At 39.1% G+C, this 18,917-nt stretch overlaps 1 protein-coding gene across 1 annotated transcript in view; it reads left to right on the top strand.

Moving 5' to 3' along the window:
• The first annotated feature begins 431 nt into the window (after positions 1-431).
• Positions 432-18,917, top strand: part of LOC134156392 (atrial natriuretic peptide receptor 2-like) — a 37,425-nt gene continuing 18,939 nt past the window's right edge. The window contains exons 1-8 of the mRNA XM_062604394.1: positions 432-532; positions 1,462-1,558; positions 4,210-4,342; positions 6,553-6,676; positions 8,568-8,672; positions 9,433-9,535; positions 11,079-11,224; positions 17,101-17,173. Coding sequence (XP_062460378.1) covers positions 479-532; positions 1,462-1,558; positions 4,210-4,342; positions 6,553-6,676; positions 8,568-8,672; positions 9,433-9,535; positions 11,079-11,224; positions 17,101-17,173 — 835 coding nt within the window. The 5' untranslated portion in view covers positions 432-478. The remainder of the gene's footprint in view (positions 533-1,461; positions 1,559-4,209; positions 4,343-6,552; positions 6,677-8,567; positions 8,673-9,432; positions 9,536-11,078; positions 11,225-17,100; positions 17,174-18,917) is intronic.

Here is an 18,917-nt window from a genome sequence, read left to right as displayed (position 1 = left end):
GTCCAACCTCTAGTCTTACAGTTTATCTTACATAGGTGAAATTTTCTTGCCTTGGAGCATATACACCTCTCCACCCCCAGGGCCACCTGTGTCTCTGTTATTTCCACAGTATTGATTCATCTACCTAAGGTTCAGATGCTGCCTAAGTTCGACGAGGCAGTGAAATAAAATCCTTCCATTGCTTTTCCAGCTTTGAGCTGACAGAGGCACAAACCTCAATGTTCCGAGAGCAGGGCTGCCCCTAAAACAAGTGATGGTTTTTCAGAAAGGTTCAGCAGAGATTGAGTTTCCACCAGGCAGTGAGAAGAAGTGGGATAGGGGAGGAGAGTGAAGGAGGAGGCAGAACAGCTGCAGCAGCTGGAGTTGCCAGGATCAGCTTGCCTAGCAACCCCCATTCTTAGGTAAGGGCATCTAATTCAGTAGCAACAGCACATCCGAAGCAGCCCTGACTTGGTGAGCTGGGTGCGTGCTAGGAAGCATGGGAGCTGTTAAAACACCAACCTTAGGGCTCCGAAGCCTTCTGAGTTTATTGGTAGGTAAAATATATAGATCCTCTTACCAGAACCTGTTCCTGTGGTCTGTTCATATGGAAAGAATTGTATATGGCTTATTTCAGTAAGACAGCTATTTTTATCATTTGTTGAATATTGCTTTAGTAATGTAGAAAACAAGAGTAATATTGAAAAAATGAGTTGTATAATTCCATCTTATTTCGTGAATGCTGTGATTGCATAACCGAGTAAATTATTACCCTCCAATAATATATGGAAAAGTCATAGCAGAGTATATGAATAGAAACTCTTCTCTTTTACTAAAGGTGGAATATGACCAGGGTGTATTAACATAACATTTTGTTCTGTTCATGTACACCCTGGAGTGTGTAGTTTAATATATGTTTAATATATCTATTGTAATGTATAATATGTATTTTGTTACTATTGCAGTTCAATCTGTATCTATTTTGATGCTATATTCTACCTGTAACAGGCTTATACAATATGAATATTATCTATAATTATATATTTAACATTTATAATTAATAGTTCTATTATTTTATTAAAGGTATAACAAAAATGGCTTTTTATGTCTAAAATATTAATAGAAACTAAGTACTTTGGAGCAGAGGGGTTGCCATTTTAACAAATTTTAAACAAAAAAAGTCTAAATCCTAGAACCACATGGTTTTTTAGAGAAAACCTTTTGCAAGAGAAGGATTCATCAAGTCCCCTCATTGCTTCAAGGCTAATTTCTGGATAGATCAAAATAATATTGCATTCGTATACCCCTAAAAAGTTGTCATTTTTTACTCCAGAAGTTGAAGAGAGTAAAATATGCCAGGCTATGTGTCTGTATTTGTTTGATTTCTTTGGAAGAAATGTAAACTTTGAAGGTAGAACTTATCCTTCCCCTATTTCCATGCTGACTTTTTTGGGTCTATTCAAATGCTTTTTTTTCTGGCAGGTGATATCCGTGGAGGGGTGGCATGATTTAGATAACAAAGACTATGACTGTTGGCCCCTGGAAAAACCAGATGAGTATAACATGCTGGACTGTGGAGGTGAGTGAGTCCTGGAGCTGCTCAAGAAAGATCGTCTTGTGCCTAGGGAATGGTTGAAAACCCAAAAGTGAAATACTTGGAATCATACTTGACTCATGAGGAATGTTATGCATGGTGAAAAGTATCTGAATCGGTGTCAGCCTGTCTTGCTAGGGAAATAAATGAATTAAAACAACCAAATACACTTCAGAGCTATTATTTGTCCAGTATTCATTTGTTCCAGAAGAAAAAGTAACAGCAACAGCTGAATCCCTTCCCCCATAAAGAAACTGAAAACATTTGATTTCTTATTAGAAAATCAAATGCAACTTAATCCAAACAAAGCAGGCAGGCAACTCTGCATTGCAGCAAACTCTATTGAGTCATTGCTGGCATTTTGCAGTGTCAGTTCAAAAGTGGACTGTGTTTAAACCCTCCAGCCAGGAAGCAGAATCACCAATTCTATACATCGTGCTTTTCCACCTTGCTCAAAACTGTGTTCTGTGAGTACTTAAAAAACATCTGATATATTTAACCACTTTTTTAGTCAGTTTCAAAAATTAATTCACATGATGAGATAATAAAAAATGGAGCAATTTTTTTCTTTTCTGTTGAAATGGATTGTTTGAGATTGAAAAATAATTAAAGAGCAACTGAGACGTGAGAAATTGAATTTAAATATAAGAAGACTCTTTTAGACTGTAAGGTGATCAAACAGTAGAACAGGTTGCCCAGAAAAGTTACGGTTTCTCCATTCACAGAGATTTTCATAACCCAAGATCTAGAGCAATCTGCTTTAGGTGATCCTGCCTTGAGGAACACAGGGTTAGGCCAGATGATTTCCAGATGTGTCTTTCAATTTCAACTATTCTATGATTTTGTGACTCTGTAACTGATAAATAACTGATGTAAAGGAACACTTTTGTTTATGTTGTAAAAGGTAAGACCAGAGACAATGTGTTTCAATAGTTTTTTTTTAAAAAACTAGAACCCCTGAGAAAGTAACACTGGTAAAACACTCCAGGCGATAAACTGCTGGGTCACACTCTCAATTCAGTATTGCAGTTAAACATTTTCCAAAGAATTTTGTTGAAAAAGTGAAATTCAAGACCTATCTACATGATTGTCAACTAGGACTTTTATACCTGTATTAATTTACTATTGCTGACACTGAAACAACTATTTATCAAAACAGCTGTTCTTACGAATAATCAAAGTGTGAATTGAGTACAAGGGAAACTAATATGAGCAGGTTGCTTAATTAAACTGTACCCTTTAACACCAACTTTAGAATGAACTCCAAGCTCTATTCTGCCTTTCTCTGTGGTTCTTCCTTGTCATATTCTGAGCACTACTAAAAGCAAAGCAAGAGCTTTGTATATTTGTCAATATACTGTGGCCTCATTGCTGGGGATTTAACACAAGATCTTCAAAGCATCTAGATGTGAGAGTATCTGTCATTGAAAGAAGTGTTTTGTTTATCTTTGTGAGAACTTTCAAGGAAAGTAGAAAGTAATTTAACTGAAATTTATGCTGACCTTCTCTGAAGCACAGCTCTCATGCCTTTAGTGCAAATGATTTTTCATATTTTTTTATGTTGTAGTTTCTCTCATAATATTAGCATTTATGATGTGTGTTTACTTTTCAAGGAAGATGTGAAATCAAGAGGTTATTTTACAATTTGCTTCTTTATATCTGAAAGGGAATTATGTTTAAGGGAAAAAATAGCAGCTTCAGTAACAGTGAAAGTGAAGAATACCTTGTAAAAGCAACTCCAGAGTAATAAAAGTTTATAATTGAAAAACAACAACAAAAAAAAAAAGGTAGGATCTCTTGAAGGTCAGGTTTACCCATCATCTGCAGAAGGGATTTAGAACTTCCTGACAAGCTGAGAGCTACAAACTTGCATGATGTGAGTAATCTGATGTGGTGCAAATTAACACCTTCGTCCAACAATATGGAAAGAGGTGGATGAAGCGGGAAGATTTTGATAGCGTTGTTTAACATATGGATTAAAAACTTCTCCACCTCTTATCTAAATTCATTCTCCAGCTCAGAGCAGGTAATACAGTGTCTCAGAGTCAAGATAGATGGCTGGGATAAATTTTCCTAGTAAGAGTGTGGAAATGGAAGATGACAGATGTCTGAGTAGCATTCCTTCCAGTCATCAGTTCTAGATGTGATACAATGTTATAAAATGAGAATGCTTTCTTAAATATATCATTATTAGTATATATAATTCATGTCTCATGAGGTTAAGGATTTTGACTGAATTTCATGTGTGCTAGTTAGCTGTTCTTCTTCTATAATAAGGTGTGCCTCATTATGTCGCCAAGAATGAAGAGCAGTGTTGGCTTGCCTGATGAAAGAAGAAAGCAAATATATCAGGACAAGTAGCACTGAACTATACTGGGAGCAAAGCTACTTTAGATAATACAACCATATTTTTTGTCATATTTCTGCAGTTGTTTGATCTTTTCTAAGTGAATGTCTGAAGTGTTCAATTAATGTGTATTTGTGTTTAGCTATACAGCTACTAAAATGCATAATTGTTTTGGGCTCATAAAAAGCAATGGGACATTAGACACCACAGAGAAAGTTTAACATTTGTATGCATCTGTAAAGTAGAAAAGTATAGCAAATATGTTTGCCCATGATTATGTTGTTTCTAGGCCTGGAGATGGCATGGGTTCAAAGGCCTCCAGAAAAGACTGTGAGTGGGGAATTCTTCAACGTGACCTATGCAGTCTTTGCATCAGACAGCTTTTTTCAGTATGCAGTGCAAAATGGAATCCTTTCTCACAGGTATTACCTCCTATAAGAATGCTTTCATGGTCATGAGTATATGTGAATTCTGTGTGTACGTTTTTAGTAGCAAATTGGAATATACCTCTGGGACTCCTTGCTAATTCCTTGCATCTCTTGAGGTCTCCTATAGTTATTTGCCAATGGCTTTACTCTCAGAGCAGCCATCAAGGCATGCTTACCTTGGATAGGGTACATCAACCTGTATCTGCATTACTGTCTCAGTGCAATTCTGAACATCATTTGCTGCCTTCTCTCCACAAAGAGTTTACAACTGAAGTTTAAGCACAAGTCCCAAACTAACTATGTATTATTTTAATCAGAAGTGTGTTTGAGGTGCACAACATGTATATGAGAAAGAGGCTGGCCCAATCCTGAATCCACTGAATTTTGTGATGAATTTATTTTGATTTCTGTAGGACTGAAATCAATCCAAAAGCTTATATAGATCAACTCAGACACTGTGTTGGTAACTATGCAACAGAGGTTAAATACAGAATATTTATGTGTTCAGCTTCCAGTCACTGAAAGGATAATACACCCTGATTTTACACTTTTGCCTGTACATAGCATTTCTCCACCCATATACAGCAATGTCTGGGACAAAGGCTGCAACTGCATTTCCCTATTTTCTGTGCTGTACTTGGTTAGTGTAAGAGATGTTTATGGAAAACGTCGCATTTTTCTTTGCCAGTCTGTGTTCACATCACAAAGTTCAGATGTAGAAGCTGTTAATCCAGAGATATTTTTTTTCATGTAGAAAGATGACCTGTAGTCCATTTGCAATGGCAAAAAAAAAATTGATATTGTATTTTGATCGTCTGTGTACTCTGGCTACAGAGTTTTGCAAAACTTGTTTATCACATTTTCTGAAATTTATGGCTAGTAGGAGTTCCTGTAACTTAACTGTAAAGCAGGTTTTTTTCACTGTTTGGAAATTAATCTGCTTTTTTAGTCTTTCCAGGGAGACCCACTCCCTTAAATCAGTTAGGAATTCAGAAAATTCTGCTCCTTTTGTGCTTATACATTTCTTGCATATATATATATCAGAGGGCAAATATTTGAAAAGAGAGAAAACTGTGCTGCATTTTTCAAGGGGATCAAATTTGCACCTCATTTTAACTAGATTGTCTAGTTGACTCTTACTTAGCTTACAGTGGCTCACTCAAATATGGCTGAGGCTAACAAGTCAACATATGGGTGTCAGCATAACTGTAGAGCCATGATGAAGGTATTGATTAAAAAACACATAATACAGGGTGGATTTCTGAAAGCAGCTGTGAGGACAAATACATGATAGAAGTAGGCACCAACTTGCCTAAGTGTTTTCTTAACTGCCAAAATGGGCTCAAAGGCCAATGGATTTTATCCATTTGGATGTCTCAGGGATTTAAAGATTTTCTTACCTGAGGTTTCAAATATAAACCCTACAACTAAGCCTGGCTATATCTGCTAAGTAAGCCATGTTTGCAGAAAATTATTTTATTTTGAAGCCAAATTTACTGGGGTAATAATCAACTGAAAGAATAATTGAGGAAACAATGGGAAGAATTGTTGCATCACACATTTCCAGGTAACTACATTTTTCTTTCAGGGATAAAGTTACAAAAGGCTTACCTTGTTTTGCAGAGCAGCCTATTCCTAAAGTCCACTTTTTGCTCTAAATTTTGGGTTTGGCAAATTGTATCTGATGTTATTGTCCAATATCATTATTTTCCGTGGTGGTCTGGGTTTTGGAGCAAAGACTGAAACTGAATAATATGTATGAATCACAAGCACAGATGAAGTTATATGATTGACAGCACTGAGAATGAAAATAACCAGGGACTCATATTTCTCATAGTGGTAAGAGAGTAATGCTATCTTCTGTGCCAGCTGTGGCAAAGCCAAGTGACCCCATCTGGTCATGAAGTCATTTGAGGAGACAAGTGGAGGTTGCTACCTGCTTGCTCATCTATGTGCCAGAAGTCTCTACTGCTTGGCAGTATGCAGTGGTCCAGTTGGACAGCAATCTTCATGGCTCCAGGAACGCTTCAACCAGAAGCAAAACAAAAGAGAAAGAAATGGTGTAACAGTGTTTATGTCATTGCATATATTTTTGCTGCTATTATTCCTGTGCAGGATAAAGAACAGGCTCTAATATGCTTGTTGCAGTTCTGAGGAATGAGGAATAATGTAAAAGTTTCTCTCTCTCTCTGCTGCTTGGCAAGCAATGCTACTGCTGCAAAAGAATTCTGTGAGGAGCATGAATGTCCTGCCAGCTGGAAAGATGCAAATTGGGAGAACTGCTGTGTCTACCACGCCAACATCCACTCCTGTCCTTTGACCTTCATGGTTAGTATAATGTGCTCTGTTCTTGCTACTGGATGAGACATCATTGTAATAACCAATTTCAAGTTCATGAAGTCTTTCTGTGATTACAGTTAGATCAAATCAGTAGTTCACTAAAACCACTGTGGGAATATCTGTCAGGATTAGAATATTTTGATCTGCATTATGAGGTTGCAAAGCAAACAGATATTTGAGCAAGGTGCTATTCAGAATCTCTCATTACGTATAGTGGGGCCAGTTTTATCTGCTTAAGATTACTTGACCCAGGTCTTTGTGTAGTCAGTAGAGAAAGAGAGATCATTTAATTTTAAAGCAAGCAGGGCAAATTGTCAGTTGGATTTGTTACTGTCTCTAAAGCTTGCAGAGGGACCCTGAACTGAAGGATTTGCTTGAGTTACTGAAATTTCATGCGGTGTGTATGGCTGACTTGTGAAGCCTGTATACACATGTCCTGAGATGGATAGTTTTTCTGTGTTAGATCAGAGAAAAAAAAAAAAAAAAAGAGAAAAAAAAAAAACAAAAAATGAATCCAAATACAAGATAGCAAAATTTGTTCATACAGTGTAAGTAGGATCCATTCTTAACTTCTTCGCTGAATGAAAAATTAAAGTTCTGACTCTGACAACCCTAACCCAGTATAATCACCTTCAATGCAGTTGCCCAGTCTTTCTAGTTTATCTCCCTTTTGGCAATCTGATACATTTTCTGTGGTCAAAAATGGTGCACTAGAAGACCTAGTCTACGTGTCTTGCAGCTATTTCATGTACTGTCCTGTGTGAAAGCTTAATGCTTCCACAAGAGCTCCATCTTACTTCTTGGCAGTCCCTTCTTAGGGAGATGTTTTACTCATGACTCCCTGGGAGCCTTAGCTGATACCAGGAATTTGGCTTAAAAGAAGAATCCCTGCTGGAACCATCACATCAAAACCTTTGTGTAGAACTGTAGTAAAGAACTTCAATGCCCCATCACTGTGCTGACCTTTCGGTTATTCCTTAATTTTATAATTAGCTCTGCTTGTGATTAAGGTGTGGAAAAGGTGAAAACATGTAGCCAATATCCATCATCTTGGTTCCTTGTAATACTGTAAATATTTCAGTTCCTGCTTAGAAGAAGGCTAAGCAGGTTGGCTATCATGCAGCAAGAAGACCATGAGTATCATTGCATAAAATTAACAATGCACTTCAAAGCAATATTTTTCCATTATTCAAGAGGAGGTTTTTTGGTTTTTTTTTTACACTTTTCTAACTTTTTACACGTTGTATCTTGGTTAATATGAATACCATTTCTTTTGATTTGATCTGTGTCTTACATTGCATTGAAAGAAGTGCCTGAAGAAAAAAAAAGAAAAATTAAAAAAAAAAAAAAAGGTGCAAGATCTTTAGACAGCCAAAATAATGCTCTCTGGTTGCAATTTCTAGAGGTTTACACCTTAAATGCTTTACTGAGAAATGGTTTCCAATCAGGCACAGAAGAGTTGCCTTCCTTCCTCATTAAAGAAAAAAAAAATTAAAGCTGCTGTATAAAAGGTGAAACCACAATAAAACCCCCTTAGAAAAATATTAAAAATGGGTTATGATTCTGGTTCTACTACATCAAATCCTGAAAAAGTGTATTAACCTCCTAGAATTACTGTGGATAAATTTGGGACCATATTTTGCTTCATCTATTAAAAAAAAAATTACAATATTTGTGAGATTTTAACTCAGTATAGGAACAGTTGCTTTTATCTTTTATCACATAACACTGTTGCTTGCATTTTGGCATCTTAATAGATTTGGCTGTAAAATATCACTTTAGTTGCTGTTAGAGAACACAAGTAATTTTAAGAAAAGAGGAGGAGCTAGGATTTTCATTGTGTTGCAGTTCACTGACATGACCAGTATGTTTGATAAAGGGTCAAGGAGGAATATGTGGTCCGTGGATCCCAGATGATGGCCAGATATTTACTCACACTTTGTCTACAGCTGGCAAAATGAGCCAAAGAAACTGGACAGCCAAGGTAAGGTACATTTATTGCATACAAGATTTTACATGTTTTGCTCTTTTCAGAGCTTGCTAGTAGTTTAGTGCTGTTCATGTACTTGTTCCCAGCCTCACTGTTTGTCAGTGTTATATCTGTACATGATGTATGTGGCTGAATAGTATCAATTGCCAAATGACAGAAGTAATAGCTTTATAGACTACTACTCTTCAGGTAGTTAGTAGAAGTAATGGGGATGGGAGGGAAAAGAACAGCCTAGTCTGTCCATTTAAGGTCTACACTAACAATATGTTGCATTACTAACTGGACTGTGTTGCAAGTTAATATGGTCATTAAGGGGCTTCTACCCAATAGAAGCAACAAGGAAGCGAATAATGGCAGTGCGCATAGACTGATAGACCTGCTTGGTTAAAAGAATACATACCAGCAGGGGAATCAGACATGCCTTTCCCACAGGAGTTGTCTCTGGTGCTTCTGTTTGTCTTGTTAGTCAAGGATACCTGTCTTTCCTGATTCTGAAAAAAAGAAAATGCACATATTATCATAGAATCACAGAATGGTTTGGATTGGAAGGGACCTCAAAGATTATCTAGTTGGGCAGGAGCACCTTGCACTAGATAAGATTGCTCAAAGCCCCGTCCAACCTGGACTTGGACACTTCCAGGGATGGGGCAGCCACAACTTCTTTCACAAGTCACCACAAATGGATAGTTGTTATAATAGCCTACTGTATGCAAGTGAAGTTTTGATGCTTGATGCTTTTTCACTTATTTGGCAGGTTGTTTTAGTTCACGTGGGTGTGACTTCTCTTATTGCACACATCAGGGTTGGGAGAATGCAAGTTGCTCTGGAAGCGAAAACCACAGTCCTTCCTGCAGTAGGTATGATATAAAATGAAGATGTGAGGGAGTTGCTTACTGACTGCAAATATCAATGCTTTTATCATTCATGTGTGGTTACCAGGAGCAAAACAGACTCCTAGCCCATACCCCGCCGTTGAAACTACACATAAGTCTTCCTAAAATTTTTCTTCACATAGTGATGAACATCTGAAAAAGTGAGCTTCTAACCTGTGTATGAATCCAGAACAGTAGGAAACCAATCTTGTCAAACAACTCAAGTCAAATACTACGACCAACAGCTTCAGGTACTACAAGGTTCATCTACAGTTGATGGGGATGTGAAAATATTCTTCCAGCTCGTATGTTGTGAGGATCCGGACACTTTTCATCTGAAGGGTAGCAGACTAGCCTTAAGCATATTGCAAAGATAGAAACCCATCTTGGTTCCCTTGTTCACAATATTCAGTTGCTCCCAAAGGCATGTCTTTATTTCACTTTAGTTTCGCTGTATGCAGGGAAGCAGAAGTAGCCATAACAACTCTCTTAATAATGTAAAAGTTAAAATGTGGACTCTATTTAATAAGTTAAACACACAACCTCAAGAAAAATACTGGCTAAAATAGGAATGTCATCACAGTCCTCTTCCTGGCCACCCTTCTGTAAGGTTGAGAATATATTTCCTGGCATTATGGAAAAAAAAGGAACCAAAGTGACTGCAATGTGGATGGAAGCATTTAGCTATAAAATTTACTATTCATTTCAAGACAGTTGAAGCTGAGTTTTCCAGGAAACTTGTAATCTATCAGAAAAGAAATTTTAAAAATGCAGCTCTAACCTTGAAGGCAGAAAGTGATTTCTGTACCTATTCTGGTGTTCAACTGGAATTAAATGGATAGAGGCAGAATTATCAGTGAGCAGTGGATTTTGCTTTGTTGAGGCTTTAAAAAAAAATAAAAAAATTACCTAGTGACAGAATAATACCTTTGGCTTCTCTCAGAAGGCTGAAGTACAGCATGATATTAGTTTAGTCATAAAGGTGAAATTGAAACACCATTCAGAGAGAAGGAGAAGGAGTTTTGTTCTTTAGGGCTTTTGTTTTAAATCTCATCTGATACTGCTGATAATTTTCATAAGACCTTGGAGAAAAATAAATCCTTGAAGTATGGGTTGTAAGGTTTCATTCTGCAGTACTCTTGTCATCTGCTGCTGCTGAGGAAGGGTCACTGGCCTCAAGGGATCTCAAGGGCTGGCCTAAGTACAAAGAATACAAAAGACAATGCCTGGCTTGAGGAACTTAAAGTCTCAGAAAAAACAGATGGGCAGTGAGAAACAGAGTAGTAATAAAGTGATTTACATACAAAACATGTCATTATTAATCTGTTCATAGTGATCCTGTATCACTTTAAAAATTCACATTACTCTTTCCGCTGCTAGGGTGCTATCTCTGGGTTCTTCAAAACTTAATCTTCCCAGTAGTCTGAGGTTTCCCAGCTCAAGAACCATGTATTTTAGTTTGAATACAATATCATGGATGGATAAAACTGCCTTGAATATTCTGATATGTGTTTTCTTTTCTAATCAGTCTGTGGAAATGACTTTTGTGAAGAAAAAGAAGGATGCTCTACCTGCCCAGTAGACTGTGGGGAATGCCCGCTGTCTGCTGATGCTAGGATAGCAATTGCCTTACCAACATGTTTAATCTTCACAGGCTTCATTTTCACAGTCATGGTAAGTATTCTTTCTCTTCTCTCCTATTTCCTGTTTCTTTTATTCTTTGGTTAGAGTGACATTCCCTCTCTGTAAACGGATAGATTTTCTTCTGCATTCAGAAGCTGTAGGCTATGGAAGAAAGCAGAAGGAAAGGAAACAATGGTTTTGGCCTCTTTATGAGAGGAGGCTCATTCCATGGGCTAGGCATTTTCATCCTGGGAGAGAGAAGACTGAAGAATGTAGCAGTGGAATGGATATATAGTGGAAAAAGAAGAAGTTTTTCACCACATGAGAACTAAGAAGTGCTAGTAAAGTAAGAGTACTTTTCACTCAGAATAAAACTCTGTTATGAAATCAGCTGCTACAAACCCTTATGGAAGTCAGGAGTATAAATGAATTCAAATACAAATTAGATAAATTCATGAAGGGATTAACTCCACCAGTGGCCATTAAACTCAGAGTCCAAATGCAATTTATAATGGAAAACATTTGACTTGGGTTATTCTCAAAAGAAATAAAGATAGGAATGAAATACTAATTTGGAGTAGGTGGGTGGTCTTAGTGTAACTGAACCAATTTGATTAATTTTACATGACAGTTGTCAATTATAACAGACTCATGAAGAGGGTAAAAAAGGGGATAATGACAGGGGAGTGTATGAACATGGAAGAAGTAGTTTTGGATTTCTTTGACTGAAAATGTCTGTATAATGTGGATACAGCATAGTATTGTGGCATATTACTTCACAGGGCTTCTGGGAAAGAGGATCTACATTCCTTAAGTGTCTTCATCTTTTTAAAAAGTACATTTCTGAATTTCATAACAAGGATTCTATGATTTAGCAGATGGGTATGGCAGTTGTAGAAGCATTATATTGACTTTGTAAATAACAGATAATTTATTTGGGGTTTGGCTTAAGAGTCCTGTAAATTGATAGGCTCTTATTTCCTCAGGGATTCTTTCTCTTTCCATCTTTATTGCAGTTGCAGTAAGTACCTGAATTAGGCAAGTATGCTGAGAGGGAATGAGCAGGAGAAAGTTCCAGCATTAGAAGCTGGCTGGATGGCTAAACCCAAACGGTAGTGATAGATGGTGTCACATCTAGTTGGTGAGAGTGACTAGTCACTAGAAGTGTCCTTCAGGGCATGGTGTTAGGGCCAGTAAGATAGGATCATAGAATTATAGAATAGTAAGGGTTGGAAAGGACCTTAAGATCATCTAGTTCCAACACCCCTTCCATGGACAGGAACACCTCCCACTAAACCATGTCACCCAAGGATCTGTCCAACCTGGCTTTGAACACCGCCAGGGATGGAGCATTCACAACTTCCCTGGGCAACCCATTCCAGTGCCTCAACACCCTCACAGTAAAGAGCTTCCTTCTTATATCCAATCTAAACTTCCCCTGTTTAAGTTTTAACCCATTATCCCTTGTCCTATCACTATAGTCCCTAGCAAAGAGTCCCTCTCCAGCATCCTTGTAAGGCCCCTTCAGATACTGAAAGGCTGCTATGATCTCCACGCAGCCTTCTCTTCTCCAGGCTGAACAGTCCCAACCTTCTCAGACTGGCTTCATACAGGAGGTGCTCCAGTCCCCTGATCACCCTCGTGGCCCTCCTCTGGACTTGTTCCAACAGTTCCATGTCCTTTTTATGTTGAGGACACCAGAACTGCACACAATGCTCCAAGTGAGCTTTCACAAGAGCAGAGTAGAGGGGCAGGATCACCTCCTTCGACCTGCTGGTCACGCTCCTTTTGATGCAGCCCAGGATATGGTTGGTTTTCTGGGCTGGAAGCGCACACTGCTGGCTCATGTTCATTTTCTCATCGACCAATACCCCCAAGTCCTTCTCCACAGGGCTGCTCTGAATCTCTTCTCTGCCCAACCTGTAGCTGTGTCTGGGATTGCTCCGACCCAGGTGTAGGACCTTGCTCTTGGCACAGTTAAATTTCATGAGGTTGGCATCAGTCCACCTCACAAGCGTGTCAAGGTCCCTCTGGATGGCATTCCTTCCCTCCAGTGTATCAACCAAACCACACAGCTTGGTGTCATTGGCAAACTTGCTGAGGGTGCACTCAATCCCACTGTCCATGTCACCAATATGTTGGAGAAGACCGGTCCCAACACGGATCCCTGAGGGACACCACTCATTACTGATCTCCAGCTGGACATTGAGCCATTGACGACAACTCTGTGTGCGGCCGTCCAGCCAGTTCTTTATCCACCAAGTGGTCCATCCATCAAATTGATGTCGCTCCAATTTAGAGACAAGGATGTCATGTGGGACAGTGTCAAACGCTTTGCGTAAGTCCAGGTAGATGACATCAACTGCTCTACCCCTGTCCTTCATTTCTGTGGCTCCATCATAGAAGGCCACCAAATTGGTCAGGCAGGATTTCCCCTTAGTGAAGCCATGCTGGCTGTCACCAAACACCTTGTTGTTTTTCATGTGGCTTAGCATGCCTTCTAGGAGAATCTGCTCCAATATTTTGCCAGGCACAGAGGTAAGACTGACTGGTCTGTAATTCCCTGGGTCATCCATTTTCCCCTTCTTGAAAATGGGGGTTATATTTCCCTTTTTCCAGTCGTCAGGGACTTCACCTTACTGCCATGATTTCTCAGATATGATGGCCAGCGGCTTCGCAACTTCATTTGCCAGCTCCTTCAGGACCCGCGGAGGGATTTCATCAGGCTCCATGGACTTGTGCACGTTCAGGTTCTTAAGATGGTCTCGAACCAGATCCTTTCCTACAGTGGGCCTAAGGTCTTCATTCTCACAGTCCCTGTGTCTGCCCTCCAAGACTTGGGTGGTGTGGTCAGAGCATTTGCCAGTGAAGACTGAGGCAAAGAAGTCATTCAGAACCTCAGCCTTCCCCAGATCCAAGGTAGCCAGTTCTCCTGATAACTTACGGAGCAGGCCTACATTATCCTTCACCTCTCTTTTATTTGTAATGTACCTACAGAATCCCTTCCTGTTATCTTTCACATCCCTAGCCAAGGGATTAATTCTAACTGGGCCTTAGCTTTCCTAATCACATCCCTAGCTTCCTGGACAACATCCCTGTATTCTTCCCAGGCTGCCTGCCCTTGCTTCCACCTGTTATAAGCCTCTTCTTTCCTCTAAGTTTGCTCAGCAGCTCCCTATCCATCCAAGGAGGTATCCTGGCCCTCCTGCTGCACTTCCTTCTATTTGGGATGCAACACTCCTGAGCTTGCAGCAGGTGATCCTTGAATATTAACCAACAGTTTTGGGCCCCGCTGCCCTCTAGGGCTATATCCCATGGAACCTTACGAAGCAGGTTCCTGAAGAGGCCAAAGTCTGCTCTCAGGGCAGTGAGCTCACTGCATGCTCTTCTCACTGTCCTGAGGATCTTGAACTCGACCATCTCATGATCGCTGCAACCAAGGCTGCCCTGGAGACTCACATTTCCAGCCAGCCCTTCCCTGTTGAGCATGAGGTCAAGCATGGCACCTCTCCTTGTCAGCTCCTCTATTACTTACAGAAGGAAGTTGTCTTCCACACAATCAAGGAACCTCCCGGATTGCTTGTGCCGGGCCGTAACGTAACTCTCGCAGAGAGAAGACTCTGCAGAGGGATCTGGACAGGCTGAATTGATGGGCTGTGGTCAGTGGTATGAGGTTAAATAAGGGAAAGAGCCGCATCCTGCACTTGGTCCACAATAACCCCATGCAACGCTACATGCTAGGGGAAGAGTGGCTGGAAAGCTGCTCAGTGGAAAAGGACCGGGGAGTGCTGACTGAGCACATGAGAACATAAGCCAACTTGTGCCCAGGCAGCCAAAAAGGCCAGCGGCATCCTGGCCTATATCAGCGATAGCGTGACTAGCAGCACCAGGGAAGTGATCATCCCCCTGCACTCAGCACTGGTGAGGCTGCACCTTGAATCCTGTGTTCAGTTGTAGGCCCTTCACTACAGAAGAGACTTTGGGGTGCTGGTGCAGGTCCGGAAAAGGGCAACAAAGCTGGTGAAAGGCCTGGAGCACAAGTCTGATGAGGAACAGCTGAGGGACCTGGGGTTGTTTAGTCTGGTGGAGACAAGGCTCAGGGAGGACCTTATCGCTCTCTACATCTACCTGAAAGGAAGTTGTAGTGATGTGGGGGTCAGTTTCTCCTCCCAAGTAACAAGTGATAGGACAAGAGAAAGCGGCCTTAAGCTGTGCCAGGGAAGGTTTAGACTGGATATTGAAATTTGGGAAAAGTTGCTTCACAGAGAGGGTGATCAGGCATTGGAACAGGCTTCCCAGAAGAATGGTAGAATCACTGTCTCTGGAAGTGTTCAAAAAACATGTAGATGGAGCCCTCAGTGATACGGTTTAGTGGAAGTCTTGACAGTCCTGGAGTAATGGTTGGACTTGGTGATCTTAAAGGTCTTTTACAATCTAGTTGATTCTACGATTCTCTGAGTCTGATGGCCCACTGAGTAAGAAGATCTGAATCTCAATTAGGTTATTTTTTCTGCTCTCTGCCCTCTCAGTGTTGCTCTGCAAGTTAGGGATAGAACTGTTGAAAACTGGTTTAAAATTTATAATCCACAGGGCAGTTGTGACAATGCGTTTATAGTCTTTCTCCTGTAAACCGTACAATCTAATAGAAATTGGACAAATGTGAAGTTCAGACACTTTTAATCATCATTTTAGAAAGAGCAATAGTTTCTTGGCCTTGCATAGGTTTATCTAATGGTCTTGTAGGAAAAATTACCTATTATTTCTGCTATTTTTCTGGATTTTTTTCTTCTTCCATTTCTATATACTTACTCCTGCTAACTTCTGTAGTAGCATCTTTGTTTTTTATGCTTTATTTAGATGATAAGTAAACAAGATCCTTTTATCTAGTTCAGTAATTAATGTAAAAAAAAAGGTAAATCTGGAAAACTGATGCCTTCTTTAATCGTACAAGTAGAGGAGAGGATTTCTTGTTATCAGTGTCTGTAGCAAGCCTAACTGTCACTTCTAGCTAATATTTGTTCAGTCATACCTTTGCAAGATAAAATGTAGATATAATTCTCAGCAACTTTTGAAATTCATGGGAAGACTTAATTTGATTCAGTGAGCTTTATATTTGTCATAAATTTCTACCAAAATATTGACACAATCTCCACACCACGTTCCTTGCAAATTATCTGGGCTTTTGTTACCTGTTTCAATGAATACCCTTATGTTAAATTCCACACTATACTAAGTTGTATAAGGGTGGTAAAATGCTGCTGTGGTTTGACATTTTGGCATTGACTGCAGCAATAACAACTGAATAATTTAATCTGCTGCTCCTCTTTTGAAAGCTTGTGTTTACACTTTGTTAGTTTCTCATGTCAGCTCTACAGAAGATCTACTATTATACCAATAACTTCTTTGCAAAGTGCCGACAGGTTTCCTGCCTAATACTCTTTATGCTAGAGTATCTGACATAGTATGACCTCATTTGTGGATTGGGGACTAATTCAGTTGCAGGACATAAATTATACTGCTTCTTAACTTGGGGTTGGGAGGTTATGTGTTCTTGTCATGCACTTATATAACATAGGATATTTCCATGCCATGAGACGATGTAAATCTCTCATCTGATGTCCAGGATGAGATGTAAATTCATAAGATATATTGACAATACAGGAGAGTTTTTAACCAATGCAAAATATGACAAGTAATTAGATTCTAGAATGCAGACTGTACAGTTTTTGAGATATTTGTTAGATACTCTTCTCTTCTAAGCCTGTTCTTGGTTCTCATATTACTCCTAAGATATATGTTGGATGCTTAAAAATCAGATTTTGTTTGCATACTTATAAACTTTCATATGTAATAAAAAATATTCACTGGTTTGATTCCTTCAAAGACACTAGGGCTACACCAGGAATTAACTTGATTTATTTTTGTAGTGGTTTCAATATCAGAAACAAAAGATGTTTTGGGATGAAAGCTGGATTATAGACTTCACTTGCATCAAACAAGGTTAGTAACTTGTCACTTGATACTATGATCAGTTTCCTAAATAATTTTGAGAAATTATCTCAATCTCGATTTCATGTTTTAGGGGTCTTACAAAAGTGAACCCATTTGTGAAAAACATATCCAAAGTTTCATCCATGTAACCTCTGTGGACTGATCACTGATGTTTTTGTTTATTGGAACTTTAGATGTCAAAGTAATTTGAAATAATTTCTTTCTTTTTATGGTGATTTGTTAATTAAAAAGGAGAGGCCTATCCCCAAAAAAATGACTTCTGTACTTGGAAAAAATAAATTACTGTTGCTTCAGAGGATGTATCATTCTGTATAATTGCTCTCACTAAGTTCCTCTGGATTTCCACAAATAATGAAATCTTAATTTCTCTTGCTGTCTGCTGTGTATGACAGACTTGCTGCAAAAAGTAATTCATTGTGGCCAGAGTTTGTTTTTCTTTTATTTTACAGCTGGATGTAAAGTATGATTTAACTGGTTCTAACTAAACATGTTAAGAATAAATCAGGTATTATAATGTGTTTTAATATACTGCGCTTAAAATAGGTATAGATTATTTACTTTGTTGTTCATTGTTCTGGCCTTTGTAAGGAAAACAATGCCTAGACCCTCAAAAAAGAGTAAATATAAAGTAGAAATCTGCTGATGTTGATGGATCTGTGCTGGTGTACACTTTCTCATTTTCTGTCTCTGTGAGGAATTGCTAGAAAGATGTCTGCTTTATCTGTCTTATATCCCTGTGTTGGTAGTAGATATGTCAGGGTACACTTGTGTTAACATATTGTAGAGATACTTTCAGCCTTGGACTTGAACATTACTTTCTGTGTAGTTTTGATATGATACCCTCATTTCTGTAAAGAACAGATGTTGGCTAGGTATCATGCCTAGGAGTGCTAATTAACAGTAGTGAGTAATGAGGAATGATAATACGATGAGATCTGGAAACAGACAGTATGTCTTCTCTGGACAGAGGTGTTCAGAGATATCCATAGTAGACTGATAAGGTTATCTAAATGGAAACACATGAGCAGTGCTGTTCCCAGGGTATGTACCCCGTACTGTGAAAACCTAGCTTTATTATTTTCAAGATAACTCCTTTTTTTGGTGCATTGCAGCACACACAGAAACATGTATATACATATATATACACGCACACATATTATCAAAGTTATCTCAGGGATCTCTAATATGTTTCTGGGTGGAATCCCATAGAATGACTCCAGATGTCAATGCAATTTGGAACTGCATATGGATAATGCTATTGTGTGGGATCATGGCAATCCTGATGCAAGGCAAGATGCTGAGCTTCCTCAGCCACACTTTACTGTATACTGATACCAGGGAGAGTTAAGAGTTTTCAGCAATGCTGAGACTAATTGGCTAAATCTGGATTTCAAATGGAGATGGTGAAATGTTATGTAATTAATTAAATTTCATTTTAAATCCATTTTTTTACCTTAAGATGGTCAATGGAGATTGACATATATTGAGATCACTGACTTTTTTCCATCTGACTGTATTGTGGCTCTTCTCTGGCTTCCCTCTGGTGTTAGAATCACTTCCCACATCCCTGTACTTTACAGTCTTTTAGAAGCTCCAAATAGACTTGCTAAAGTATGGCGCAGGGCTTGCTCTGCTTCCCTGGGTTCTGTCCTCAGCCTCAAAGTAGCAACAAAGGCTCGTCGTCCCAGGAGTAGAGAAACAAAACTTGCATCCAATCCTGAGGATTAATGGG

Source organism: Pezoporus occidentalis, unplaced genomic scaffold (genome assembly GCF_034315485.1).
Source record: "Pezoporus occidentalis ecotype Australia unplaced genomic scaffold, CSIRO_AGI_Poc_V1 ctg86, whole genome shotgun sequence".
Taxonomy (NCBI): domain Eukaryota; kingdom Metazoa; phylum Chordata; class Aves; order Psittaciformes; family Psittacidae; genus Pezoporus; species Pezoporus occidentalis.
The sequence above is the reverse complement of the archived record's forward strand: the minus strand, read 5'-3'. Positions and strand labels throughout refer to the sequence as shown.